General features: G+C 42.8%; 1 protein-coding gene across 6 annotated transcripts in view; it reads left to right on the top strand.

The window, feature by feature from the left end:
• Positions 1 to 25,024, top strand: part of LOC147022255 (small integral membrane protein 11-like) — a 44,481-nt gene that overhangs the window by 8,180 nt on the left and 11,277 nt on the right. For 2 of the 6 annotated variants that reach the window (XR_015061137.1, XR_015061136.1), the window contains one exon: positions 24,036 to 24,159. Coding sequence is in view for 1 of the 6 variants with exons in the window: in XM_085892945.1 (XP_085749071.1) it covers positions 17,913 to 18,050; positions 24,036 to 24,159; positions 24,729 to 24,850 (384 nt within the window). In the remaining 5 variants the exon portion in view is untranslated. Of the gene's footprint in view, positions 1 to 12,978; positions 13,001 to 17,304; positions 18,051 to 24,035; positions 24,160 to 24,728 lie in introns of those variants that run through there. The other 4 variants (XM_085892945.1, XR_015061138.1, XR_015061140.1 and 1 more) reach the window with 4 other exon arrangements.

Here is a 25,024-nt window from a genome sequence, read left to right as displayed (position 1 = left end):
CTCTTCTTTGGAATAGAACGACAATCAAATTATGATACCTAGAAGCACCCGCTTCCTACGGGAGCCGTCAAGGGGGTCATGTTATTATATTTATGCCTATTTTACTCCAAGGGGTCCCAGGATTACACACCCAAAAAATGGTTGCGATCGGTTCAGATGTTTTTGTGGTACCTGGGAACAGACAGACGGACAGACTGAATTATACTAAGATTTTGTAAAGTTTATTTATTTTATGAAGTTAACTTTTTTTTGGTAATACTACAGTACTGTTGAAAATCTGGATTTGATCCATTACTTGTGTTGGTGTATGTTACGGTGGAGTGAAGACTTTCTCTGAGAGACTCGCGTGCTTCTATTTTAAAATTGTCTCACAAGTCGTTTGACTGAACACACCAACTGCTGCATGCTTGTCAGCAAAACCAACCGCAGGGACTGTTCTAAACTATGGACTGTGAGGATGGCTCGGAGGTAGTGCCCACTATCGGTGCGAGCTATTTAGTCTGGATTCGATTTCCTACCTGACTGGAAACTGTCAAATTGGGGCATTGCATCAACGAGTATGCCGTTAAGCTGGGTGTCCTGTCCTGCAAACATTTGTTTGAGGACATCGATGATCCCGAGAGTCTTTTCAAAAAGAGTTGGCCATTGTGTGCCTGTATCCTGGCCAAATTCCTGTCTTGACTTGGCAAACCATCCCAGTGTGTACTTCCTATCTGGAGACTGCTTCGGCAATCGATGCTCCGGAAAAAGTGTCAGTATTGGATGGAAGGATGGATGTTATAATTTATAAAGTATTAATTGTGTTATGAACCATTTAGTGATTACCGCAATAAAGTGATGTTCTTGAAACAGCCACTCATCATGGCAATTAAGGAACCTGTTTCAGCACAGTTTCCACTTTTAGAAGTCAAGTTCAGAATCGTGCGTGCAGTTGTTTTTTTTGATGGTTTATAATTAGCATTGAAGCAATTAACATCACAATTATATGTCATGTTCTCTTTTAAATTTATTTATTTTTTCTTTAACCACCCACACCCTCACTCCCCCACCCCCAGCAAATACACGAGCTAAAGCTATTTCGATCTGTGTGGGGAAGATAAGAGTTGTGTTACATTCTAACTCCAAGCCCTTCGATTTCTTGCCAAGAGATCACCTTATTCGGATTTCCTTTTTGATTATACGATTATAAGTTAGGGCAATATTACTACACTAACTAAAATATATGTAGCCAGAAAACCCAACCTGCCAGCACCCGTGGTTGGTGGACGCCAATGATACCTCGGTGTTTTTTGAGTCGTCGAGTTATCACCGGCACCCTGAACAGATTTCAAATTCCTGTCTCGACTGATTACAACCGCCCAGCAAAAGACTTGCGAAGAAACTGCCTCAGTAAGCACTGACACTCCGTCAAGAGTATGGCACATTGATTATGATGATTATGATGATCCAGAAAGAACTACCACAACCACAAAAAAAACTTGAATGGCACTTTTGTCGGCAATCAAGGCCAGCACGTCACAGATTCTACCCCAGAATTTTTTTTAATCATCATTCTGCGATTAACAGCCTCAGGTTTTGTTCTTGCCTCCGGTTGTAATTTCAAGGGGTATGACATGTGCTTTGAAAGATGCTTGAGAGGTCGTGTGTGTGTGTGTGTGTGTGTGTGTGTGTGTGTGTGTGTGTGTGTGTGTGTGTGTGTGTGTGTGTGTGTGTGTGTGTGTGTGTGTGTGTGTGTGTGTGTGTGTGTGTGTGTGTGTGTGTGTGTGTGTGTGTGTGTGTGTGTGTGTGTGTGTGTCTATATGTCATTGGTTGTTATCTCCATGTGTGGGTTTCAGAAGGTGGAACAGAGTCCTCCCAGGTCTCGAAGTGTCCACCTCTGTTTCGGTTAAGGATCACGATTCACGGACCAAGTTGTGAATGGTCACAATTCATTCCCAGAGATGGTTTGTACGGTTTTTGTAAGGTTCTTCCTCATCATTTTCTTTGCTCCAATAATCGTTCACGTTGGCTCGTGTCGCATGTGTGTGCGTCCGCAACCATATCTCGGACATTTATGGACCGATTGTATTCGTACCTGGCAAAAATATAACACATGATGATATACATATGCACATTTTGTTTCACGATGCGATCAAAGATGGCCGACAGGCGGCCATTTTAGTGATTTTAAAAACACCCGGTATCGAACACGTCCTCAACCATTTCTCGGACAAGCATTTATTGATCTTGTTCAAGCTTGGCACACAGATGAGGAATGATGGCTTTCATATGCACGTTATTTATTTATTTTTGAGATCAGACCCAAGATGGCTGACTGGAGGCCATTTTGTTCCTTAAAGGTCCTATGACACCCAAAAGTACTGAAATTGCATATATATATATATATATATATATATATATATATATATATATATATATATATATATATATATACATGTCCTATAGGAGTTTTCCATCGTGATTTCAGATCTGACAATGTTTTTTTCACAATACTCGTTATGTAAAATGTAGAATTAAAAAAACAAACCTCTTCGGGAACGCCCCTAAAAATTCTGCTGAAAGGGGCGTAACCCACATGACATCAACTACAGGATGACAAAGGCTGCACGTAAATTACTCGGGTTGGTGGTCTACGTGATTCTATTGGCTTTCTGTGTGTTTCCACATTCGATCGATCGACTCAATCGCTTCGATCATTTCTGCTTTAAAAAAAATCAAACATTTGGTTTTGAATAATGGATGACATGGACTTTGATTTGTCTGGTAGCAACAGTGAGTGTGAGAGACATGAAGGATTTTGGTCTGAATCAGATGGAGAATTGTCGGATAACGTAGTCACGGGATGTGAAGTTCAGGCAGCTGGAAATGAAATACGGCCTTAGCAGTTCGAGCCCGAAGCAGGACAAGCAGAGGAAACTGGCGATGAAATTCCCGGAGTTCATGATGATCGGGAGGACATCGAAGGAAGACTTGGCAATAACAACTGGTGAGACCAAATCCTATTCGCAATTCAATAATGTAAATTCGACTTGCATACTGCTCGATATCAGAAATATTTTGGTGAGGTGACCAGCGCAGCGGACATGTTTCTCCGCGGTGAATGAATCGTAAGCAAGGCCAGCGCATGTCATCGGCCGTATCTCTCCGCGCATAAAACGAAGCAATCTCGCTGTCCAGATACGATGAAAACTTGTGTGCAGAACACACCTTGCCACACAATTGTCTAGAGTAGTCTGATAAATCTGACGTTCTGTTGCATTTTTATTTATTTGATTGCTACTGTCGTCATGTAGCGCCAGTAGAAAACAATGAAGAAAAGAGAATAATAAAAGAAAGCTACAGCACGTCAGATTTATCAGCCAAGTCGGACGGACGACGGATTTATCGGACTAGTCTAGACTCTAGAGTTAACAAGTAACTTGTATTAGCATGCACACAATGTATAAGTCAATGCGTTAGAGTCCCGAGGCTATGAGGCCGTGTAATAGGACAGATAAATTTGTCTTTCATAGTTGTGCCAACATATTTTTCCCTGATCATTTATTAAATAATTTTGGCTAATTGTTAATGAATAGCAAGCCAATGGAAGCAGTATCTTCACTTTAGAATAAACCCACGTATGTCGAGTGCAGCCATACCTGGCTTGCATGTATGTGGAATCGTACCTATCCCAGCAGGCTGGTTTCAACGAACAATTCAATAAGCTGCAAAATGTGGGTGCAGGTTTTTCACATTGTTTGATTTTAAAATTATCTCCTTGCGCCTTGAAATGATGCAATATTAATCTTTGGTATTTTACTTGCATGTCCCTGTAAGTTTCTTTGTTTCATGGAAAGGTTCAACAGTCACATTTTATATTTTGTGGACATAGTATAGCCCTTTATTGTGCATACATGCATTGGATTTGTACACGACTACGACAAGGTAGTAAAGGGATAAGTAATTGCCTCGTGATTGTTGTGCATACACGGCTCAGAAGCAGAATTTCTTTTCCGCGAAACAATCACAGGAATTAAGACGATCAATGAGATAGCAAACACGTGCACAATGCATTTGTACGTACTTTATACGGCGCTCGACATCTCGAGTCAATCCACTCTGTGCGAGTTTCTGCAGATGACGTTAACGCTGCGGTTCGCTGAAGTCAACTTTTTTAAGGGGCGTGGCAAAGCAAGTTGTGAAAAGCACCAGAAATGTTCGAAATAATGGTCTAGTTATCCCATTTTTGATTAAAAAAAAAACAAAAATCATGGGTGATTTCTTCACTACGAAGGTCAAGTTAATATATAAATAACCAGAAAGTTTTGAGTGTCATGGGACCTTTAAAGTTGTCCCCAACCATTTCTCAGACACACATGGTCCGATTTTGTTCAAACTTTGCACAAACACAGTACATGATGGCATACACATGCCCCTCACTTTGTTTTGCGATCTGATCAAAGATGGCTTGACTGGCAGCCATTTTAGTAGAACATAAATATGGCCTTGCCTTTTCACTGCATACAGCAAAATTACTAAAACAATGGGGGCTATGACATTGTCTTTTTTACTTGTTCCTAGAATAGTATAAAAGCCTCAAAAATGATGGGTTGGAATTATTTTACTTGAAATGAGAAAACGCCACGATCGCTTCGCTGAAAAGAATACGAAAGGGGGGATGGAGGGCAGGAGAGGGGATGGGGGAGAAGAGGGGAGAAGAGAGAGAATAGAGAGGGCAAGGAGGGGTGGGGGAGAGGGGAGGGGTGGTAGTGGGAGCAAGGAGGTGTGGGGGAGAGAGGAGGGAGTGGAAGCGAGGAGGGAGGGGGTTTGGGTGGGAGCAAGGAGAGTGGTGGAGAGGGGAGGGGTGGGGTGGGAGCGAGGATGGAGTGGGAGCAAGGAGTGGGAGGGAGAGGTGGAGCGAGGAGGTGTGTGGGAAGGAAAGATGGTGTGAGGTGAGAGGAAGGGAAGACAGACGTGCGGTGGAGCATTAATTACTGCCCGGACGCCTCTGGAGCCAAGTTGGCGGGAGACAAACATCACTTGGACAAGTCTGGACACAAACTCCCATCTGGACATAAACTTCGCCTGGACAGATCTGGAGACAAATACCATCCAGAGACAGACACAGAAATAGAAAGAGAGAAGGGGAGGGGAGAGTGAGACAGGTGTGGGAGGAGGATGCTGCTCTGTATTGGGAGGGGGTGGTATATATATATATATATATATATATATATATATATATATATATATATATATATATATATATATATATATATATATATATATATATATATATATATATATATATGCTTGGTGTTGGCTTAATGGTTAGGGTGGTGGGCTTGGGATCCTAGGTTCCTGAGTTCAAATCCCACACGGCTGTTGAATTGATTCCAGGTGGGGTTGACTCTGCCTGTCATCCTTCTGTGGTCAGCAAAATGAGTGCCACCTTGCTGGTATACTGTGTCAGAGTGGCATCCTGTCCAGGATTGTGCCCAATACCCAAGGAAACTGCTTAGGTAGCCCCAATGCTCTGCACAGAGTATGGTCCCAATGGAATGGAATGTATATATTGTTGCGGTTCTCGGAGCCGCATGCCTCCAAGGCAATGGCACCCAACATGTAGTGATCCCGAGACAGTTATTCCATTAATATATGTTAGGTAGTCCCTTCCCTTTTGTCGAGCGGGACGGACGTGCGTTACGGGGATCTCATAGCGAGGTTTACTTACACCACTAACTTCATTTCTACTCTTATTTTCTGCTTATTCCTGAGGTAAATCCGAATTTGGGTCCTCGCGTAGGCCAGCAGGCACTGTGCTCAGATACCCGATTGGCATAGCGCGGCACAGTGCAGAGCTCGCGTTCTCAAGCGATCCCTCAATTCAAACTTTTGCGGCAAGTCATAGAGTATGATCGGCTCGAGCTTCCGATGATCCGGGATGAGATTGCTGGTTGCATTGAAAAGACATACAAACAAATATCTCTTAAAGAGGCTGCACGGATGTTGTTTTTCACAACACAGAAGCAACTGACCCAATATCGGCGAGAGTATGGCTGGCAGCTTGGTCCCAATGACAACATTGTCAGAGGCCGACAATAGAAAAACAACCATGACACCACGTTGTATGGAACACAAGTGTGCAAGACACAAGCGGCTCATTCTTTTCAACTCATTTCTGGATTTCATTATATGGGGCGAACGCGAGCGCGAGCCACGTGCTTAATGGCAGATCCGCATGCACTGTGCGGAACTTGCTCGAAGGCAAACCCGTGCGTCTCTCGGGACACTTAATTGTCGTACAGAGCAGGGCACGAATGCCACACATCTTTCCGTCTCACATGGGTTTGCCATAACATCTTACCTTTTCGCCTCTCCAGCCAGCGAAGCCGCGATCAAGCAGGGGCAAGCTGTACAGCTTGGGCCACGTGGTGCATCACGGAGCAGGCACAATGACCAGCGCTAGCCGGGGGTGCCCAGGTGGTTTTGTGGGGCCGACACGACCCTCGGCCGGTCGTCAGGGCACGGTCCGGGAGTTCGTGCAAGGCAATTCATGTCGCAGAGTTCGGTGCAGGGCGATGCATATCATGTCGTGAGGTCGGAGCGAGACAATTCCACAGCTTGGGGCCATCTTTCTGGAAGTGGAGTGGAGCCGCTTCCGGCCATGGCGACCGGGCCGCGCGGGGGCCAGGACCAATCTGAGTGCCCGATTCAGGTGACGACGCATCACTTCGGGGTGGCCCCCTGCCTTGCACGTGGGGTTTATAAAAGGTGTATGGTGAAGCCGTTCTCTCTCCCTCTCACGTGCTGGATCTCCAACTCGCCTTTATCCCATTTGCCTGCGACTCCGCCATCATCGCCTGCGACACCACCTCGACTTCTCCGCCCTCCTCCGCCTGCCTACACATCGCTGACTCCACCCACCCACCTGGTCCCGTCTCCCACTCTGCCCACTCGCTCTCGACTCTGCCTTCTCCACCCATCCCCCCCCGACTCTGCCTTCTCCACCCAAGTCCCTCCCTTCACGCCTGACGGTCGCATCTCATTCTCTGGAGCGATGATAGCTGCACGAAGTACCACGAAGCAAGAAACGGCGCGCCAGCTGTCGGGGAGGTATTGCCAGCGTAGCATCCCCCAAAACATATTGGTGGTGCGATCAGGCAATCGTGCAAGGTATTCAGAGACAGTTAGCCTCATCTCCTCTCCTCCCTTTTCTCTTCATTAACTCTTCTTCGTGTGTGTGTGTGTGTGTGTGTGTGTGTGTGTGTGTGTGTGTGTGTGTGTGTGTGTGTGTGTGTGGGGGTGTGTGTGTGTGTGTGTGTGTGTGTGTGTGTGTGTGTGTGTGTGTGTCCTGGCGCCTGTCCTCATAAGTTTAGATTGCAGATTATTATTTCAGGTTAAGTCTGCTCTGTCTGCATTTGTAAGTTGCTTGTACATTGTTGCACCTCACGCTTCTTTCTCTCCCTGCATTACACACACCAATAAAACTATTCACTGTACCACGGAACTTTCATCGCCTGCTTGTAAATAAATAATTATTAGAAATGTTCCCAGCTTGTTTTTGTCTGTTCTTTCATTGATCCAGCATGGTCCGAATCCTAGCTTTGACGGGACTGTATTCCCAACGATCCATTGCTTTTAGCCGGTACGTCCTTGGCAGTGTCGCTCGGTTATCCGGTTCAGACAAGGTGTACTGAGGGCATGTTCCCCGGTAATTAAATCACATGATTAATTAGGTAACCCGGTTAACCCATACACGGAAGGAAACTAGGTCCCGCGGTTTAGTTATTGGTGTTCACGGTCGGTTAGCGACCTGCCGCGTCACGGAATTCTCCGTGTGTGACGGCCTACAATTCCAGGGATTCTGGTGGGAGCCGAGATAGCTTCTCCCCCCCTCCCCTGGTCGTCTTCTCACCCGACCCCTGGCCCGAAACAATCTATATATTACTAAAACCCTCATCTTGTATGTGTGTGTATAATATATATATATATATATATATATATATATATATATATATATATATATATATATATATATATATATATATATATATATATATATATATACTTTATGAAACACACACACACGGCTGATATCGGAAGCAACCCAAAAACCATGAGTATCTTCACCGAAAAACAACGTTGCATTTATATAGATGTTTCAGTGATATGTTCACAAATATTAATCTTTATAAACGGCTGCCTGTGACGGGTGAAAAAAAAACTTTGCTCGGTAATTTAGAAAACACGTGCTTATGGCAAACGCCTCGAAAATCGGCTGTTATTTCACAACTTGCTCGGGGTGGCGGAGCATGAACCGCTCGCTCGAGGTGGTGGAGCACGAACCGCTCGCTCGTGGTGGCGGAGCACGAACCGCTCGCTCGGGGTGGCAGAGCACGAACCGCTCGCTCGGGGTGGCGGATCACGAACCGCTCGCTCGGGGTGGCGGAGCACGAACCGCTCGCTCGGGGTGGTGGAGCACGAACCGCTCGCTCAGGGTGGTGGAGCACGAACCGCTTGCTCGGGGTGGTGGAGCACGAACCGCTTGCTCTGAATGACGTGGTGGGCAAAAGTGTCCGCAGTGAGTGAGCGATTCGCTCAAAAGGACGAAGCGCATTACCGTTATCGACTGCAAGGCGTTCGGCACGTTGCTTAAGCACTCAAGCAAGCACTCCAATTAAATGGCTGATAAGGAACGGTTGGCCAGGCTTTTCCTGCATATCATAAAGGATCCCTTTAAATTTTTAGCCGTCTTCACCGTACACACAGCAATTAATGAAATATAATGACTTTATCCACAAAAGAGTTGCAGTTTAATGCAGAGCAACCCTGGAGACATCGCAAAGTTCAATCGCCCGTGAAATAAACATTGCAGATAATCCGCCATCTTGCCTGCTCGTCTGTGCTCGCGTCACGTGGTACATCGGTTCAGAGTCTGCACAAATGTTGCACCTTTTTTTTAAAACATGTCCGTTTTTCACCAGATTTTCTTTGATTCCCTGAAGAGCACCTCGTGAAACCTCCAGAAATATAGATACAGATCTGGCAGACGCTATTGATAGGCAGTCCCTCTGGGGGACAGGGCATGAGGTCTAGCAGTGAATGCATTAAATTATGTAGCTCAACGAAGCTGGTTAATTTTGGCATGTTCCGAATTTTTTTTTTCACTCAATATAATTCTCCTAATAGTAGAAAAAGATAAGTTTAATGCTTTGAAAATTTCACATTTTCTTGTGTATCTATGGAGAAGGAGGGAACATAGCCTTGCTTGCTTAAAATTATAGGTTTGCCGCCGAACGCTGCTGATTGTGACATCATCGATTCCCTCTGAAAATTCTATCTATATTCGATTTCTTGAATCCGCTATCACCTGCGTAAATACATGGAACACATAATGTGAAGATTTCTGAAGGATGAACAGAATATGTTCGGAGAAAAGTGTGTTAGAAGTTCCAGGCTTACGCCCATTATATTATAATGAGTGAGGAAAGTGAGAAAAAAAAACTTTATCGTGAAGAAATCGTTGTGGCCTCTTCCAAGTCAAGGCATGGTTGAGCAGGCCAAAAAACATGGCGGCTTCAGACCCCAGCGAGGTTACCCAGGAAACGCTTTAAGACCCCAGAGAGCGAGGGGGCCTAGGATCGCCTGATGAAGGATGTTTTTATATAAGACCGTTAATTATCTTCAAAAGGGGTGTTTTAATTCACCCAAACACACAATTTTTACTCTTGCACTTCCTTGGAGTTTTCTTCGTGTGCATGCAAAGTTTCAGCCTGCTAGGTTTTATGGTTTTTGAGTTATGGAGGAGGCACACTGACACACACACACACACACACACACACACACACACACACACACACACACACACACACACACACACACACACACACACACACACACACACACACACACATTTGAGTGAGTGAGTATAGATATTCAAGGAGAATATAAGATTTGATGTTTCAATTTGAAACAAGAAAATAACATTGTTGTAAAACATGACATGTGCAAACGTGTCCCTATTTTCTTTATGTTCTCGGACGTTTCATTTTGACAGTACAGCCTCATGAAAATACCTAATTCTAAAGCCTTGGTCTCGCGTCAGGTGTGCTTCTATCTTATTATTTATTTGACATCCTACAGACGTAAATGAACACTCATTTTAGTGTGTGTGTGTGTGTGTGTGTGTGTGTGTGTGTGTGTGTGTGTGTGTGTGTGTGTGTGTGTGTGTGTGTGTTGCACATCACGTGCAGCGAATTTCACCTCCCTGTGCCTTTTATTTATTGTTATTTAAGAAAACTCTTCTGTACACCACCCATGAGGCCCAGTTGCAAGTCACCGTCTACAATTCCAATAGAAGAGATGTAATTATTCTTTTATGAAAAATGTTTTTCAAGTTTTTATTTTTTATTTTTTCCTCCCTGAAATATCGACCATAGTGAACACACAGTCGTTTTCAAAGATTGGCCTTTGAAACCCTTCTTAAATCGCCTTATGAAGGGGGACAGGCAAAACACAATGTACGTCGTGTTTTATTTACGTAGATCAGCAGAGTATATTTTTTTGGATAGATGATCCTTTTTTTAAAGCTATCTACAATCCCAACCACTCCATATATATATATATATATATATATATATATATATATATATATATATATATATATATATATATATATATATATGTATGTACTGGTAATATATTTCATATTTATGTTTTCTTTTCTTTTTTTTTTTGGAAAGAGTTCTATAAACTTGGAATAGGTATCCACAACCATTATTGACCATGTTGTGAAATGTCGGCCGATGGCATCACTGTTTTTTTTTTTATCTTCCCTTGCTTTCACCTTTATTCGCTTTTAAATTTGTTTTCTCCACATCTGCTTGATAGGTTTATACAAAGGTTTCAACTTAGGAGCACCTACCCATGGATAATTTTGATACGAAGTTGCATGATGATTTGATGGAGAATGTGACCAGCATTCCAAAAAAAAAAAAATCGAATAAAAATCAGTTTTCCGCAGGCATCAGTCGCTGGGTGTTTCACGTACCAGGAATAAACGGCCTCGATATCGCGTATAATTTTAAAGTGAGCTTTTTGCAGTGGAGGGGACAAGCCGAGAGTTTCACTTAATTTGATGAGGAACAAATTGATGAGGTTTTAAAATCGGAGTCGAATCGGTGAGGGTGCATTTGGATCTGCTTTGTCTCGTGGGTCGTTGACGAAGGGCTATCTTGGTTTGACTCACTTTTTTACTTTCGTGGTGAAAGTAGTTAAACATCTGCCTGAATTGTACTAACCATGGTTCGCTACATACGTTTTTATTTAACCTAATCAAAAAAACTTGCTTTGGACAACGACCAGACATTTTGCTGTGAGAAAGAAAAAAGAAATAAACAAAACATTTCCTTACCGTATTAATTATATTTGCTCGTGTATGTTGAAATCATTTTAAAACGTATCTAGTTCTGAGTTTTTTTTTGAATTCCCCACGCCGACCGTTGTGACGAGAGGAAGACGCATTAAAGCGCAGACTTGATGTACCAAATGTCACCCCCCCACACCCCCTTGTATTTAAATTCCTTGTACATATCCTGTGTAAGGTTTGTCAGTCTTCTAACATGCAGGCAGACCTTACAGTTGCATAATTTAAGGAGTGATGTAAGATGGAAGATAAATGGTATTTTGGCCTAATAGTAAAGTGGAGTGCGTTTTCAGAAATAATAGTCTCATAGTGGAGATGGATGATAGGGGGAAGGCTTGGCATACCGATCATGTGAAGTGAAGAAGAGAACGAAGAGAACATGTAAATATTTCACAGACAAATGAAGTAGACAATTGAAATAAAAATAAGATTGAGACCATAAAAGATCCTTGAACAAAACTAAAGGTGCAAAGAGGGAATTTTGAAAGGATTGGTAGACATCTTTCAAGAATGATCATCATTGAAAGAGAACTGAATGGCTTTTGGCAGTTTATCATCTATATATTTGAATGTTCATTGATCCTTATGGATATGGGACAGTACAGTATTGTCCTTCAGCATGTGTGTGTATATATATATATATATATATATATATATATATATATATATATATATATATATATATATATATATATATATATATATATATATATATATATATATATATATATATATATATATATATATATATATATACACATGTGATCTGAAATTGTTGGCCTTGGCTGTACCTCCTCTTCGTCTGAGCTTCGGTCGGAGAAGATGGGTAGAAATGAAAGCTATTTGCAACAAATCATTTTATCAATGTATGGATGTTTGTAATTCTTTGTCCATTGTCCAAGGCGTTTGTTGGTGAAGTGAGGCTGGTTGAAAGAAACCATTTTCTAAAAGGCATTTTCTAATTTTATAAACGAATTAATTTTCCCTCTTCCTTTTGTGTGTATGCTATTCCGCCTGCAGTGTTGAATTCTCTTCCACTGACAGATAATGATGGCGTGTCACTGACCTTTAACCTTTGTTAATGATGCTTGACCTCCACTATTGGACGTAACCCCCATGTGCATGGCTGCAAGGCAGGCGCTGGGAGCAAATCTGCAAGCTACTTCTCCATGTGGCCGGTATCAAACGGTTTGTTTGCAGGAGCACTTGCCGTTCCCTCTTTCCAGGAGCAGCGCATCGCTTACAGATGCGAGTTGTGGACACAGGCGCAAAGTATCTGCCGCTGCAGCATTTGTTTTGTTTCCAGGGTTGTGTTGGAAGAACGTACAACTCTTCCTCAGTTCCAATTTTGAAACCCAGCTCTTCCTTTCCTTGAGGTCTAATAAAAGCTTTTTGGATTATCTTTTGAGACAATGAATGCCTATCTCGACAAATGGATGCATTTGGGGAAAGGATTCCCAGCTCCGATTCCAAGAGAGACAAAGCGGCTGCTGTGGTCGTTTGGCCTGTTCGCACTGTCCGGGCAGCTGCTGAGATGTGGTTGGCTCACATGACTGCTCGCTGGACACAAGCAGCCCTGTCGGCAGCGCCCGTATGGTAACGTGTGTGTGTGTGTGTGTGTGTGTGTGTGTGTGTGTGTGTGTGTGTGTGTGTGTGTGTGTGTGTGTGTGTGTGTGTGTGTGTGTGTGTGTGTGTGTGTGTGTTTTGTCAACAACCAAGCTATTAAATGGTATATATGCAAAATATATATATATATATATATATATATATATATATATATATATTTTTGATAAACTATTCTCAGCATCCATTATTGGGTTACTCTGCATCATAATGTTGCATGCAAGCGCTGCGGAATGTGCTTTTGCCACATAGCTCACAAGTTCAAACAGTGCGCGATCGGATGGGGGGGGGGGGACATGCACAAACTAACAAATGGCTGGGGATAGATTGGAACGTGGCAGTAGGCCAGAACCGAAGGAGTGGTAACGCTGCCCTTTTGCAGCTGTTGCGTTGCAATGTTGCCGCACCCTGATTCACGAGTGCAGGAGCCACACCACTCTCGGAAGTTTGGCGTTTGCACCCATGGAACCCGTTTCCTATAGACCTCCAGAAATCCCACCGCTTGTGGGGACGTCAGGCTTTGAAGTTATAAGAAAGAATTCTCAGGGAGCTTTGTTCTGGCACATTATAAATTTTAAATATACTTCTTGTGAATATCTGCGCGCACGCACACACACACACACACACACACACACACACACACACACACACACACACACACACACACACACACACACACACACACAACAAGCTTTTGTTCCGAACAATGCTGGTGTATTGAAGCTGCTTTTTATATTTCTTTGGGTTTTTTTTTTTGTAAATATTTCATTGTCTTCCCACAATCCCTCACTACCTGGAAGTGTTCTCCGGTGGGAGTTTATTTGATCTCTAAGATTGATGGAAGTGAAGCCAGCTGATTATCCATCCATGTTTAAATTGATAAAGAGATGTGCTTCTCATCGTATTCACTGTGCGTTATTACATTACATCGCCATTTCCCTTTTGACGAGAAATTTGACGATTATTTTGAGTTGAAATTACGAAGCAATCTGAAATTAATGCTGTCGTGTTAACAAACTATTTTTTTTTTAACATGACCGGGTTCAAAAGAATGTGATTACAATATATTTTTTTTGATGGTGTGTTAGACGGTACTTTGCAACATCACAATGATGAAAGTTAATTAAACATTCAGGTTTTTTTTTCCTTCTTCTTTCCTTGTGAAAATATTAACAGTTATTTTAATTTCCATTGTACCATCTCAATTAAAATGAAAATTATTCATGAAAACGATTTTCGATCATTTCAAGAATTTTTTTATCAAACAAAATGCTGATAATTTGGGGACTCTTATGGGAAGCTGGTGTGTCGGTTGGTATGGAAAGGGGTGAGGGGGAGGTGTGGCAGTGGTGGTGGTAAATCAGGTGTGTCGATTAATGTGTAAGTGCTATGTAATGTGCAAGGTGGGGTATATATATATATATATATATATATATATATATATATATATATATATATGTATATATATATATATATATATATATATATATATATATATATATATATATATATATATATATATATATATATATGTATATATATATATATATATATATATATATATATATGTATATATGTATTCATTGGTAATGTGAGGTCGTGTATGTATTCTTGTGTAATGGAACTAGTGGGTACACCCTCCCTCCGGGCGGGAGTGCCCTTCTCGGCCCACTGGTCCGCCAAAATGGAGAAATCATCCAAATAATAACGCCCACGAGAAATCCGAAAAAAAATCTAAATTTTCTTAATCTTAAAAAAAGGATTTTGCAGAAATCCAAAGTAGGGACTCCCTGGGTATACCCTGAAATCTTGTTGTCAATCATCCCAACAGTGTCGGAGTAGTTACCGGACATAGCACCGCTCTGTTCTACACAATTTCAGAAGTGTGTTTGTTTGACTTCTATACACTCCTGAACTACTGGATGGAATGATATGAAAACTGGTGGTTGTATTTGGGGAGGGGGGCAAGAGGTGGGTGGGTGCATGGAGGGAGGTCTTGGGTGGTTCAAAAACATCATAATCGTGGGGGTTCAAGGTTGGGGGAGGACCTCCAATTCTCTCTATGTATCGTAAATGTGTATCGAAAAGCAATGGTCTCGGTCGAGGTGGGTATAACGAACCACCCGTCCATAATCTTGGGGGAATTATTCCGTCCGTAAAGATAGGTTCGTTGCAAGTGCATGACTGTAAGTGAAAACCCATAACAAAGAAGGTCGACATCGATAGGTGAAGCTATACTCTACTGGTTAGAAGTTATAGAACACCCCCATTTTTCTAGTTTTTACTGAAATTTAAGCAGTTTAATGTTTCAATGTACTCTGAAATGAAAGCATAGAACAAATAAACAATTGCAGATAAAAATAAAAATCATGAAATCGTTTTGTTGAACATAATTTAATCTAAATTTTTGACTCATCACAGTAGCCACCTTTTGCAGATATAACAGCCGAACATACTCGTGGCATTCTCTCGACAATGGAAATCAAATATTGTTCGGAAAGTTCTTCCCAACACTGTTGCAGAAGTTCCCACAAATGTGTTGCACTTGTAGGCTGCATTGCTTTCACCCTTCTGTCCAGTTCATCCCAAACCAGCTCAATGGGGATTAAGTCTGGAGACTGTGCTGGCCCTTCCATGATTTGAAGCCTATCCTCTTGTTCTTTTCTACTAAGGTAGTTCTGACATAGCCTGGATGTATGTTTTGGGTCGTTATCTTGCTGTAGGATGAACCCCTGTCCAACTCGGCATAGACCAGAGGGTATTGCATGGTGCTGCAAAATGCTGTGGTAGCCCTTTTGGTTCAGAGTGCCAGTCACTCTGTGCAAGTCGTCGACTATGGATCCAGCAAAAGAGCTCCAGATCATCACGCTTCCTCCTCAATGTTTCACAGTTGGTGCCACACACTGAGGAACCATCCTTTCGTCGACTCGACGGCGTACAAAAACCCTGCGTGATGAACCGAAGATTTCAAATTTTGATTCATAGGTCCAGAAGACCTTCCAGTTTTCAGTAGTCCACTGGCGGTGCTTCATGGCTCAGGCAAGCCTCTTTTTCTTATTTTGCTGTCTTAGCAATGGCTTTCTTCCTGCCACTCTACCTGTAAAACCTGCAAATCAAAGTCTTCTCTTCACAGTTGAAACTGAGATTTCCTTACTTCAACCAGTGTTAAGCTGTGCTTGAAGTTGCTGTCCTGTGATCCACCTATCACGCAAGCTGTTGACTCTCAGAAACTTGTCTTCTGATTGTGTTGTGGCTTTGGGTCTGCCAGACCTCTTCCTGTCAGTTTCCTCCAGTTTCCAAGTGCCTTTTGATGGTGTATGAAACTGTACTCACTGACACCTTGGCTTACTTTGCAATTTCTCCAAAGGAAAGACCTACACATTTAAGGGTTATTATGATCTGTCTGTTTTCCTTTGTTAATTGACTTTTTCTCGCCATTATGATAGCAATATACTACTTCCTGCAGTGCAATATTGTCCAAATAATGCTTCAGAGGGTGTAGCAACACAGTCTGTTCCAAGACTGCTTTTATACAGACAGAGGGTTTGTAACTAATCAACAAAAGTTGGGACACCTGTCGGAATTGTTTGCATCAACTTTCAAAGCTTAATTTACTTCCATTGCTGCAGAACAGGTGCAGTTGCTAACCCATTACTTGTTCCCTGAAAAGGGCCTTTTTTAACAACTCTGAAATTTACATTCTTTTTCAGTTTTTGGAAACCTAAACTTTTTTTAACCTCTGGAAGTTTACCGCTTAGCTTTGTACCATTTCAGGTTATTCACTGGAGTTGAACTGCTTAAATTTCAGTAAAAACTGAAAAATGGGTTGTTCAAAGATGGGGGTGTTCTAAAACTTTCGACCGGTAGAGTATGCTCTGTGTTGAAAGTTTGAATATTCTGCTTTAACTGATTGACTGACTATATGGACCCAGCTGAAGTTGTGGATCCACTGAAGTGGAACAATAGTTGAGAGGTTCGTGGCTGAAACGGTCAAAACTTCTCTGAAGAAAGGAGCAATCAATTGGAAAGTCGGTCACTTACTTACAAGTGAACAAAGTTTTAGGCTTTCAATAAATCAACGCACTATATATCGAGAAGTGTCTGTTTGTTGCGTTTGATTGTCTGTTTGACTGCGTGCACTCCTCAACTGCTGGACAGAATGAGTTGAAAATTGGTGGTTGAACTTGGAGTGGACACGGGAAGGTTTTAGGCGTTAAAATTAATTTGCAGTCCAAGGAGTTAAGTGGGGAGTGGGGGGGCGGGCACCCCAATTCTCTCCAAGTAAATATGTAGAGCATAGCGCTGCTCCAGTTGAGAGGGGATATTACAAGTTGTAGTAAAATTTGCCAATTCTGGGAGAGTGAGTGAGTGAGTGCTTGCGTGCGTGCGTATATGCACTCCTGGATCTCTGGAAGGAATGATGTGAAAACTGGTGTACGGGAAGCTTTAAGGTGGTTAAAAAACATTTGATAATCCCAAGGGGGATGGGAGGGGGAATACAATTTGAGCAGAGGAGGAAATGAAAGGTACATTGAGTTTGATGTTATTTAAATCGAAGAGATTCCTTTAAAAGTGAGCAAGGGAATCTTTCAAAATGGGTACCATTGCCTAGTTTTCTTTGAATCCCAGTATTTATCTTTCTTCGAATCAATATTATTTTGCTCAGTCGGAACATTTTGGTACCGACTTTTGTTCACTTTTTGTCGAACCAACTATAGTCTCATTTGAAACCAGTACTTGCATGCGGTTAGTGCTCGTCACGCCAATCACCCTCCCTCCGATGACGGGGCGCGCACCTGCATCATGGCGGATGGCATTGACACAGCTGGCAGCGCTTGAGCTATGACACCATCTCGACACTAAGACGGGTACAGGTCCCAGGGATATGCCTCTGGAACGTCCCCAGTCACATTTTTCAACACCTCCGCCATCGCCACGTAATCGTCCTTGGGAAACATGCCCGTGGATGAAGGTGATAGATGGGAGCGATGGCTATGTGCGAGGACAAACGAGCGATGGACAGGTATTTCGTGGATGAAAATAATCTTGGGACGCGGCTATCTGTGTTTGCCAGATGGGGAGGATAAGATACTCGGATTGAAATACAACGCAGGTGGTTTTACCACGTGATCCTACTCGCATTTGTTTTTCTGAGTATTACTTGCTGTTTTTTTTTTGTAAATGTCATTATTTAAAATTGCCTTTCTCTGGATATGTTCTGCAGTCGGTTCTCTTCGCCATCGTAAGATTGGAACGTGCACAAGTCCAACAAGTAATGTTTGGGACAAAATAATTTGACCTTTTTAACTGAACAATCACCGGTATTTTTCTTAGTTCATGTTAGGGACTTGCTGATAAACCCATGTATACATAAACATGCACACCTGTTTCTCTACCATCTGCCTGAAGAAAGTGGGGAGGGTGGTTGTGTGTAGGGCAGCAGGTGTGGGATTGGATGTGGGAAAAAGGGTCGGTTGGAGGTTTTGTGTCGTCGTTTGGAATCCAGCAAGATTACGCACAGCTGTATTTAAAAATAATAAAAAATGAATTGTGTTGTGTCGAGTGTCTTCTGCTAAACGGAACATGTTTACTAGTGCTGTTCTCCCCACCCCCCCCTCATTTGTGGCAACACTTTCCTCCCCTCTAGCTTGTTTTGATGTGGGTTTCAGCACGACACAGTGTGCCTGCCGTGCGGGGAGTACAGACTCTCGGACGCGTGCCATGACCATGCATCATGCTAGCAGCAGCTGCACGGTGTGCACCACCGCCTGTGTCATGGCCACCTGTGTCACCGCCATTGCTGTTTGTCTCCGAATCAGCCTGGCAACCATAACTCATGTGGCGCCATTACATTACCGGTGCCTTTTTACGTACATGCTAGGAGGAGGACGTGTGGGGATGGGGAGGGGAGGGTGCACTGCTTTGCCATTTAATCCTCAGGTTGTAGATCCTGCCTTGGCGTCACTTTCTGCACTGCGGATACACCACAATGGCCGCTCAAAACAAAGGTTTTTAATTCGCTTAACATTTATTATTTGATGTGCTTCCAAATTTATTTATTTTCAGGCCAAAGCAGCGAATGATTAGAAAAAAAATTCAACGTCACAAGCTGGATTTGCTTTCGCTTCTTTCATTGTATGATATTAAATACAACTAGAGAGAAGTCGATGGTGTGTCGTCTCCATGCTTCCCACCGAAAACAAACTTGAAAGATGACAAAAAGTTCCACAAGGAATGACCCAACATCACATTTTAGAATTTTTTTTTCTTTATCCTGTTTTGAACCCTGTGACCCGAAGTCGCCACCCCCCCTTGGTGCTTGAACCGGAGGTCGAATCCAAAACTCGTTATATTTTGTGCGTCTCCCAATGTTGATTGCATAAACAGTTTCATTTCAAAATGTGCTTATAATTGCATTTTTTGGGTTTTTGACGCTGTTACAGGGGGCAGGGCCAAAAGTTATCTGGTCTTCCACCTTCTTGCCATGTGGTGATCAGTACGACTAAGTTTGGTGAAATTCTACATAACCATGTAGGAGGAGGTAACGTGACGGAAAGATAGACGGACAGACCTGATTACAATATGCCTCCCCCCACCCCATGTCCAATATGCATGTCCCGGCCGTGCGCGGCGGTGTTCTCGGCGTGGCCAGGCTGCGTGCGGCGGGGTTCTCGGCACGGCCGGGCCGTGCGTGGCGGTGTTCTCACCGCGACCGGGACGTGTGTGGCGGGGTTCTCGGTGCGGCCGGGACGCGCTTCACTTTGTTTTGCAATCAGTTGCTTGAAAGCACGCACTGCCAAAAATGTTGTTTGCGGTCTTGCAGGAAAAGTAAAATACATTATGTCTTCTTGAGCAAGGCAGGAGACCACTTCGGAAGTTGGATATACAGTGCCTATAGAAAGTCTCCAACCCCTTTCAAAATTTTCTCTGTTTGTTGCCTTATAGCCTGGAATTTAATTGCAATCAATGAGATATTTTTCCACCTTTATTTACGCAACGTGACCCAGAACTTCCAAGTGAAAAACAAATTCTACAAATTTCAGAAAATTATTTAAAAATACAAAACTAGAATATCTTGGTTGGATGAGGTCCACCCTCCTTGTAATAGCAATTGTAAATTAGCTCTGGTGGAACCAATCACCTTCAAAATCACACACCAAGTTAATTGGCCTCCACCTGTGTTAAATTGTAATCATTCTGATTGTTTCAGAATAAAATCAGCTGTTCCTGTAGGTTTCCTCTGCTGGATAGTACATTTCACAACTAGAGGGGGAGCACTCGGTAGAGTGCAAAACCTCCGCCGCCAATATTTCTGGGTCACTTAAGTGAACCTGATATCCTATTCATTGTAGGTCAAAACGGATCAGACTCTTCTGAACCACAATTGAATAAACTAAACTAGATCGACGCGCATGTAGAACTGCCCCCCCCCAAAAAAAAAAATCGAAATTTTTTTGAAAAAAAAGTTGCAAAATTTTTTTTCTCTAATAATTTTTTTGGGGGTTGGAAATCACTTAAAACATGTAGAAATGCAAAAAAAAATTAAAATATTTTTCAAATAAAATCGAAATTTTTTTTGAAAACAAGTTGCAACATTTTTTTTTTCTCGAACAATTTTTTTTTTTTTGGTTGGAAATCACTTAACATGTAGAAATGCAAAAACAAAAATTCAAATATTTTTTCAAAATGGCCGCCATAGCGGCCATATTGGACTTTGGACCAAGTCCAAAATCTAATGGCATGATCCTTGGACCATACCTAATCCCCCCACCAAGTTTCGTCGAAATCCGTCCAGGAGTTTTTCCGTAATACTGTTCACAAACAAACAATCAAACAAATAAAAATGGCCCATCGGGCCAGGACTTGACAAAATTCATAAGTGATCATGACTACCATGAAAAACCGTAGATAGCACTTACAATGTTAAATTAAAATACCTGTTACCTCCGTAATCCGTAACTGATGTGACTAATGTTTAATCCAGTCAAAGATACTCCCCTCCTACGTCCGTGTTTCAAATTTGAAAGGAATCCGTTAAGATTTGGCGGAGACATGAATTTTTGAAAATCGGCCCATGCTAAAAGACATGGATTTTCGTGATTTTCAGGAATTTTTGCCGACCTTGACCTTTGACCTTGACATGCCAAAAGTTATAGGGTTCTATTCTGGTGGCCAATAAGTCCATTGGTGAAGTTCCATGACATTCCGACTCGAAATGCGACCTGTAGAGCGAGAAGTACACACAAACAAACAAACAAACAAACAAACAAAAAAATGGCCCATAGGGCCAGGACTTGATGAAATTCAACAAGATCGCGTACCATCGAGAATATTGAGCGATAATAGGTATTTTTGGGGTTAAACATAGTTTTTAGGATAAACAAACAAAATTTAAATTAAAATACCTGTCACCCCCGTAATCCGTAACGGATGTGACCAATTTTTAATCCAGTCAAAGATACTCCCCTCCTACGTCCGTGTTTCAAATTTGAAAGGAATCCGCTAAGATTTGGCGGAGACGTGAATTTTTGAAAATCGGCCCATGCTAAAAGATACGGATTTTCGCGATTTTCAGGAATTTTTCCTGACCTTGACCTTTGACCTTGACATGCCAAAATTTATATGGTTCTATTGTGGTGGCCAATAAGTCCATTGGGGGTAAGTTCCATGACATTCTGACTCGAAATGCGACCTGTAGAGCGAGACGTACACACAAACAAACAAACAAACAAACTCACAAACTGAACCGACCAACATACTTGACAAAATCGTAGATTTCGTCAAGTAACAAACAGACAGGGGTGAAAACAGTAACCTCCGTCCATCTTTGATGGTGGAAGTTAATAAAGACTCAAGCATGAGCACCAAGGAGCTTTCAAAAGACCTCTGGGATAAAGTTGTGGAAAGGCACAGATCAGGGAATGAGTATAAAAATATTTCAAAGGCTTTGAATATCCGTTGGAGCACAGTCAAGACAATCATTAAGAAGTGTAAGGCGAACAGCACCACCAAGACCCTGCCTAGATCAGGCCGTCCCTCCAAACTGGATGACCAAGTAAAAGGAGGACTAAAGCCTGGTGTTGGGTTGGTGGTTAGGGTGGCGGCTTGGGATCCTAGGGTCCTGCGTTCAAGCCCCGTTGGCCGCTGAATTAATACACCAGGGCGTTGACTCAGCCTGTCATTCTTCTGAGGTTGGCGAAATGAGTACCTGTGTGTACTGGTAGAGGGGCACTGCATCAGTCTCGACACAGTCTCACACTGCAACACAGTCTTGCTTCCAAGAAATGATAGCTACCCCAGCAGCCAAGCTGCCATACACAGGAAGAAGTAAAAGGAAGACTGATCAGTGAGGCCACCAAGAGGCCAATGCCAACTTTGAAAGAGCTACATGCCTTTTATGGCAAAGTCTGGTCACGGTGTGCTTGTGACAATATCCCAAGCACTCTACAAGTGTAGCCTGTATGGTACAGTAGCAAGAAGGAAGCCATTACTCAAAAAAGCCCACCTTAAGTCCCATTTTGAGGAATGCAAAAAAAAAACACTCCAGAGATTCTGAAGCCATGTGGCAGCAGGTTTTGTGGTCTGACGAAACAAAATGGAACTTTTTGGTCGAAATGTAAAACGTTACATTTGGTGCAAACCTAACAGAGCACATCACCCAAAGAACACCATCCCTACTGTGAAGCATGGTGGTGGCAGCATCATGTTATGGGGATGTTTCTCATCAGCAAAGACTGGGGCACTTGTCAGTATGGAAGGGAAAATGGAACAAAACACAGAAAATCCTAGAGGAAAACCTGCTGTCCTCTGCAAGAAAGCTGAAATTGGGATGGAAGTTCACTTTTCAGCATGACAATGACCCGAAGCACACAGCCAAAGCTCCACTGGAGTAGCTAAGCAACAAGAAGATAAATGTCCTTGAGTGGCTTAGTCAGAGCCCTGACCTAAATACATTTATAAATCTGTGGCCTGACTTGAAGATTGCTGTCCATCAATGCTCCCCACGCACCTTGACTGAGTTTGAACAGTTTTGTACAGAATAATGGACAAATATTACCCAATCAAGGTGTGTAAAGTTTGTAGAGACCTATGCCAACAGACTCACAGCTGTAATTGCTGTCAAAGGTGCTTCCACCAAGTATTAACTTAGGGGGGTGGACACTTATCCAACCAACATGTTCTAGTTTTTTTATATTTAATTAATTTTCTGAAATTTGTAGAACTTGTTTTTCACTCGGAAGTTGTGGGTTGGAACGTGTAAATAAAGGTGGAAAAGTCAGATTTAATTCCAGGCTATAAGGGAACAAAAGGTGCAAATTTTGAAAGAGGGTGTAGGTTTTCCTATGGGCACTGTCTGCACATGTTTTATCCACCACTCCAGAGATGTCTCCGGGAGTTATTCAAACTTCAATATTCATGAGTATTTTATCGGCCCAGGCGCTCCTTCTGAGGACAACATGGAAAGGCTTTTTCACATTCATTAACTTCATTTACAAGTTGAGCAGCCTCGCTGGAGCGAGTTTCTCCTGGCGCCACGCCAACATGCCACGTTTGCTTCACCTCCCACTGACCACACACACAATAATGGCTGTTAAGCTCACACACTCTACCCAGCACCCATCATGTGTGCAACTGCATCGCCAGCCTTCATTGGATCATTCTCAGTAAAATAACGTTACCATGGCTATTATTGGTGCTCTGGGTGGTGGTGGTGTTGTTGTTTTCATTGTTGAATTTGCTCTTGAATTCCAAACTTTTGAGGAACTGTGCAAAAGCTTTTCAATGTGCTCTTTTCTGAGGTCATGGCAATGTTGTATCAAAGCCTCATGTCGGTTGCATCAAATTGTCACGATTTCTGTTATCCTTGGGTGTACCTAATCTCACCTTCCTCACTGAATTTCACAGTAACATGACCCAGGGAACAAGTGGCCTTTTAGTTTGTGCCTTGCATTTATTCAAGATAAACAAAATTCTGACTGGTCCTCTCTGCCATTTGTTTACTCCCCAGGCGCTTCTCGTCATACGGGAACTACACTTTGAAAATTTGTTGACCCTGCATCCTACACTTATTAACACCTCGCAGCCTCAACAGGGGGAGATTGTCGATACCGTGCTTCCTGGGAAAACCAAAAGTGAGTTTTATATCCTGACAGAGACATAGCTACATTGAGAGATGCACCTCTCCCTCTTTCTCCTGTCAATACAATGTGGTGTGACACTCTCTCCAAATAAAATGGTAATGTCCCACATGCGAAAGACCAATGACATAAAATGTCTCCATCACAAGATCCACGATGTTGTTGCTTTTAAGGTGAAACGGAGACTCGAGTTTGAAGTATGGTTTAAACGCACACTTTTATTCTTATCGACATTTCCCACTGAGCAGCATGAGTTTGTAAGCACAGGTAAACGTTGCTTTTGATTGGGTTGAGCGAGTCACTGTACTTTTTTTTGATGAAAAACGGGAAGGAAATGTGTTAGACAATGGCCAAGGCAACGGATGAGTGCATCGAAGCAAAATGACAGCTCTGCTGTCCCACCTCTCCCTGCCACCCTCCTCTCCTCCCTTCTCCCTTCCCTCCTCTCTTCCCCCACCCAAGTCTGAGACACCCCCACCCCATCTCCCCACCCCCCCCCCCAACACACACAGCACAATTTCCTGAACAGGTGTTTCCTTCCTGCCCCACGTTCTCGTTTTCAGAGGCAGCTTTAATTTTTGCGGGCTTCCCATTTTATCGCTTCCTTCAAGTGTACGCACGTTCTTCCCGAGGCTTCTTTGAAAAACTTTTGCCTCCCTGCAAGAGCAAAGGAGCAGCTGCCTGAAATTGATGACCCACCTTGTATTAAGTTCAATAGACTGTTGAAAACCCTTTACTATAAAAGCCTGCGCTTCTCTCTCCTCTCCTGTCCATTTCCTCTCTCCACCTCTTCCCCCCTCCATACATTCCCTCTCTCCATCCCTTCTCTTCATTATCTCTCTATCTCTCCCTCTTTCCC

This window comes from Eptatretus burgeri, chromosome 8, assembly GCF_056783735.1.
Source record: "Eptatretus burgeri isolate ZD-2024b chromosome 8, Ebu_testis_v1, whole genome shotgun sequence".
NCBI lineage: Eukaryota > Metazoa > Chordata > Myxini > Myxiniformes > Myxinidae > Eptatretus > Eptatretus burgeri.
This window is presented reverse-complemented; position numbering and strand designations above follow the sequence as displayed.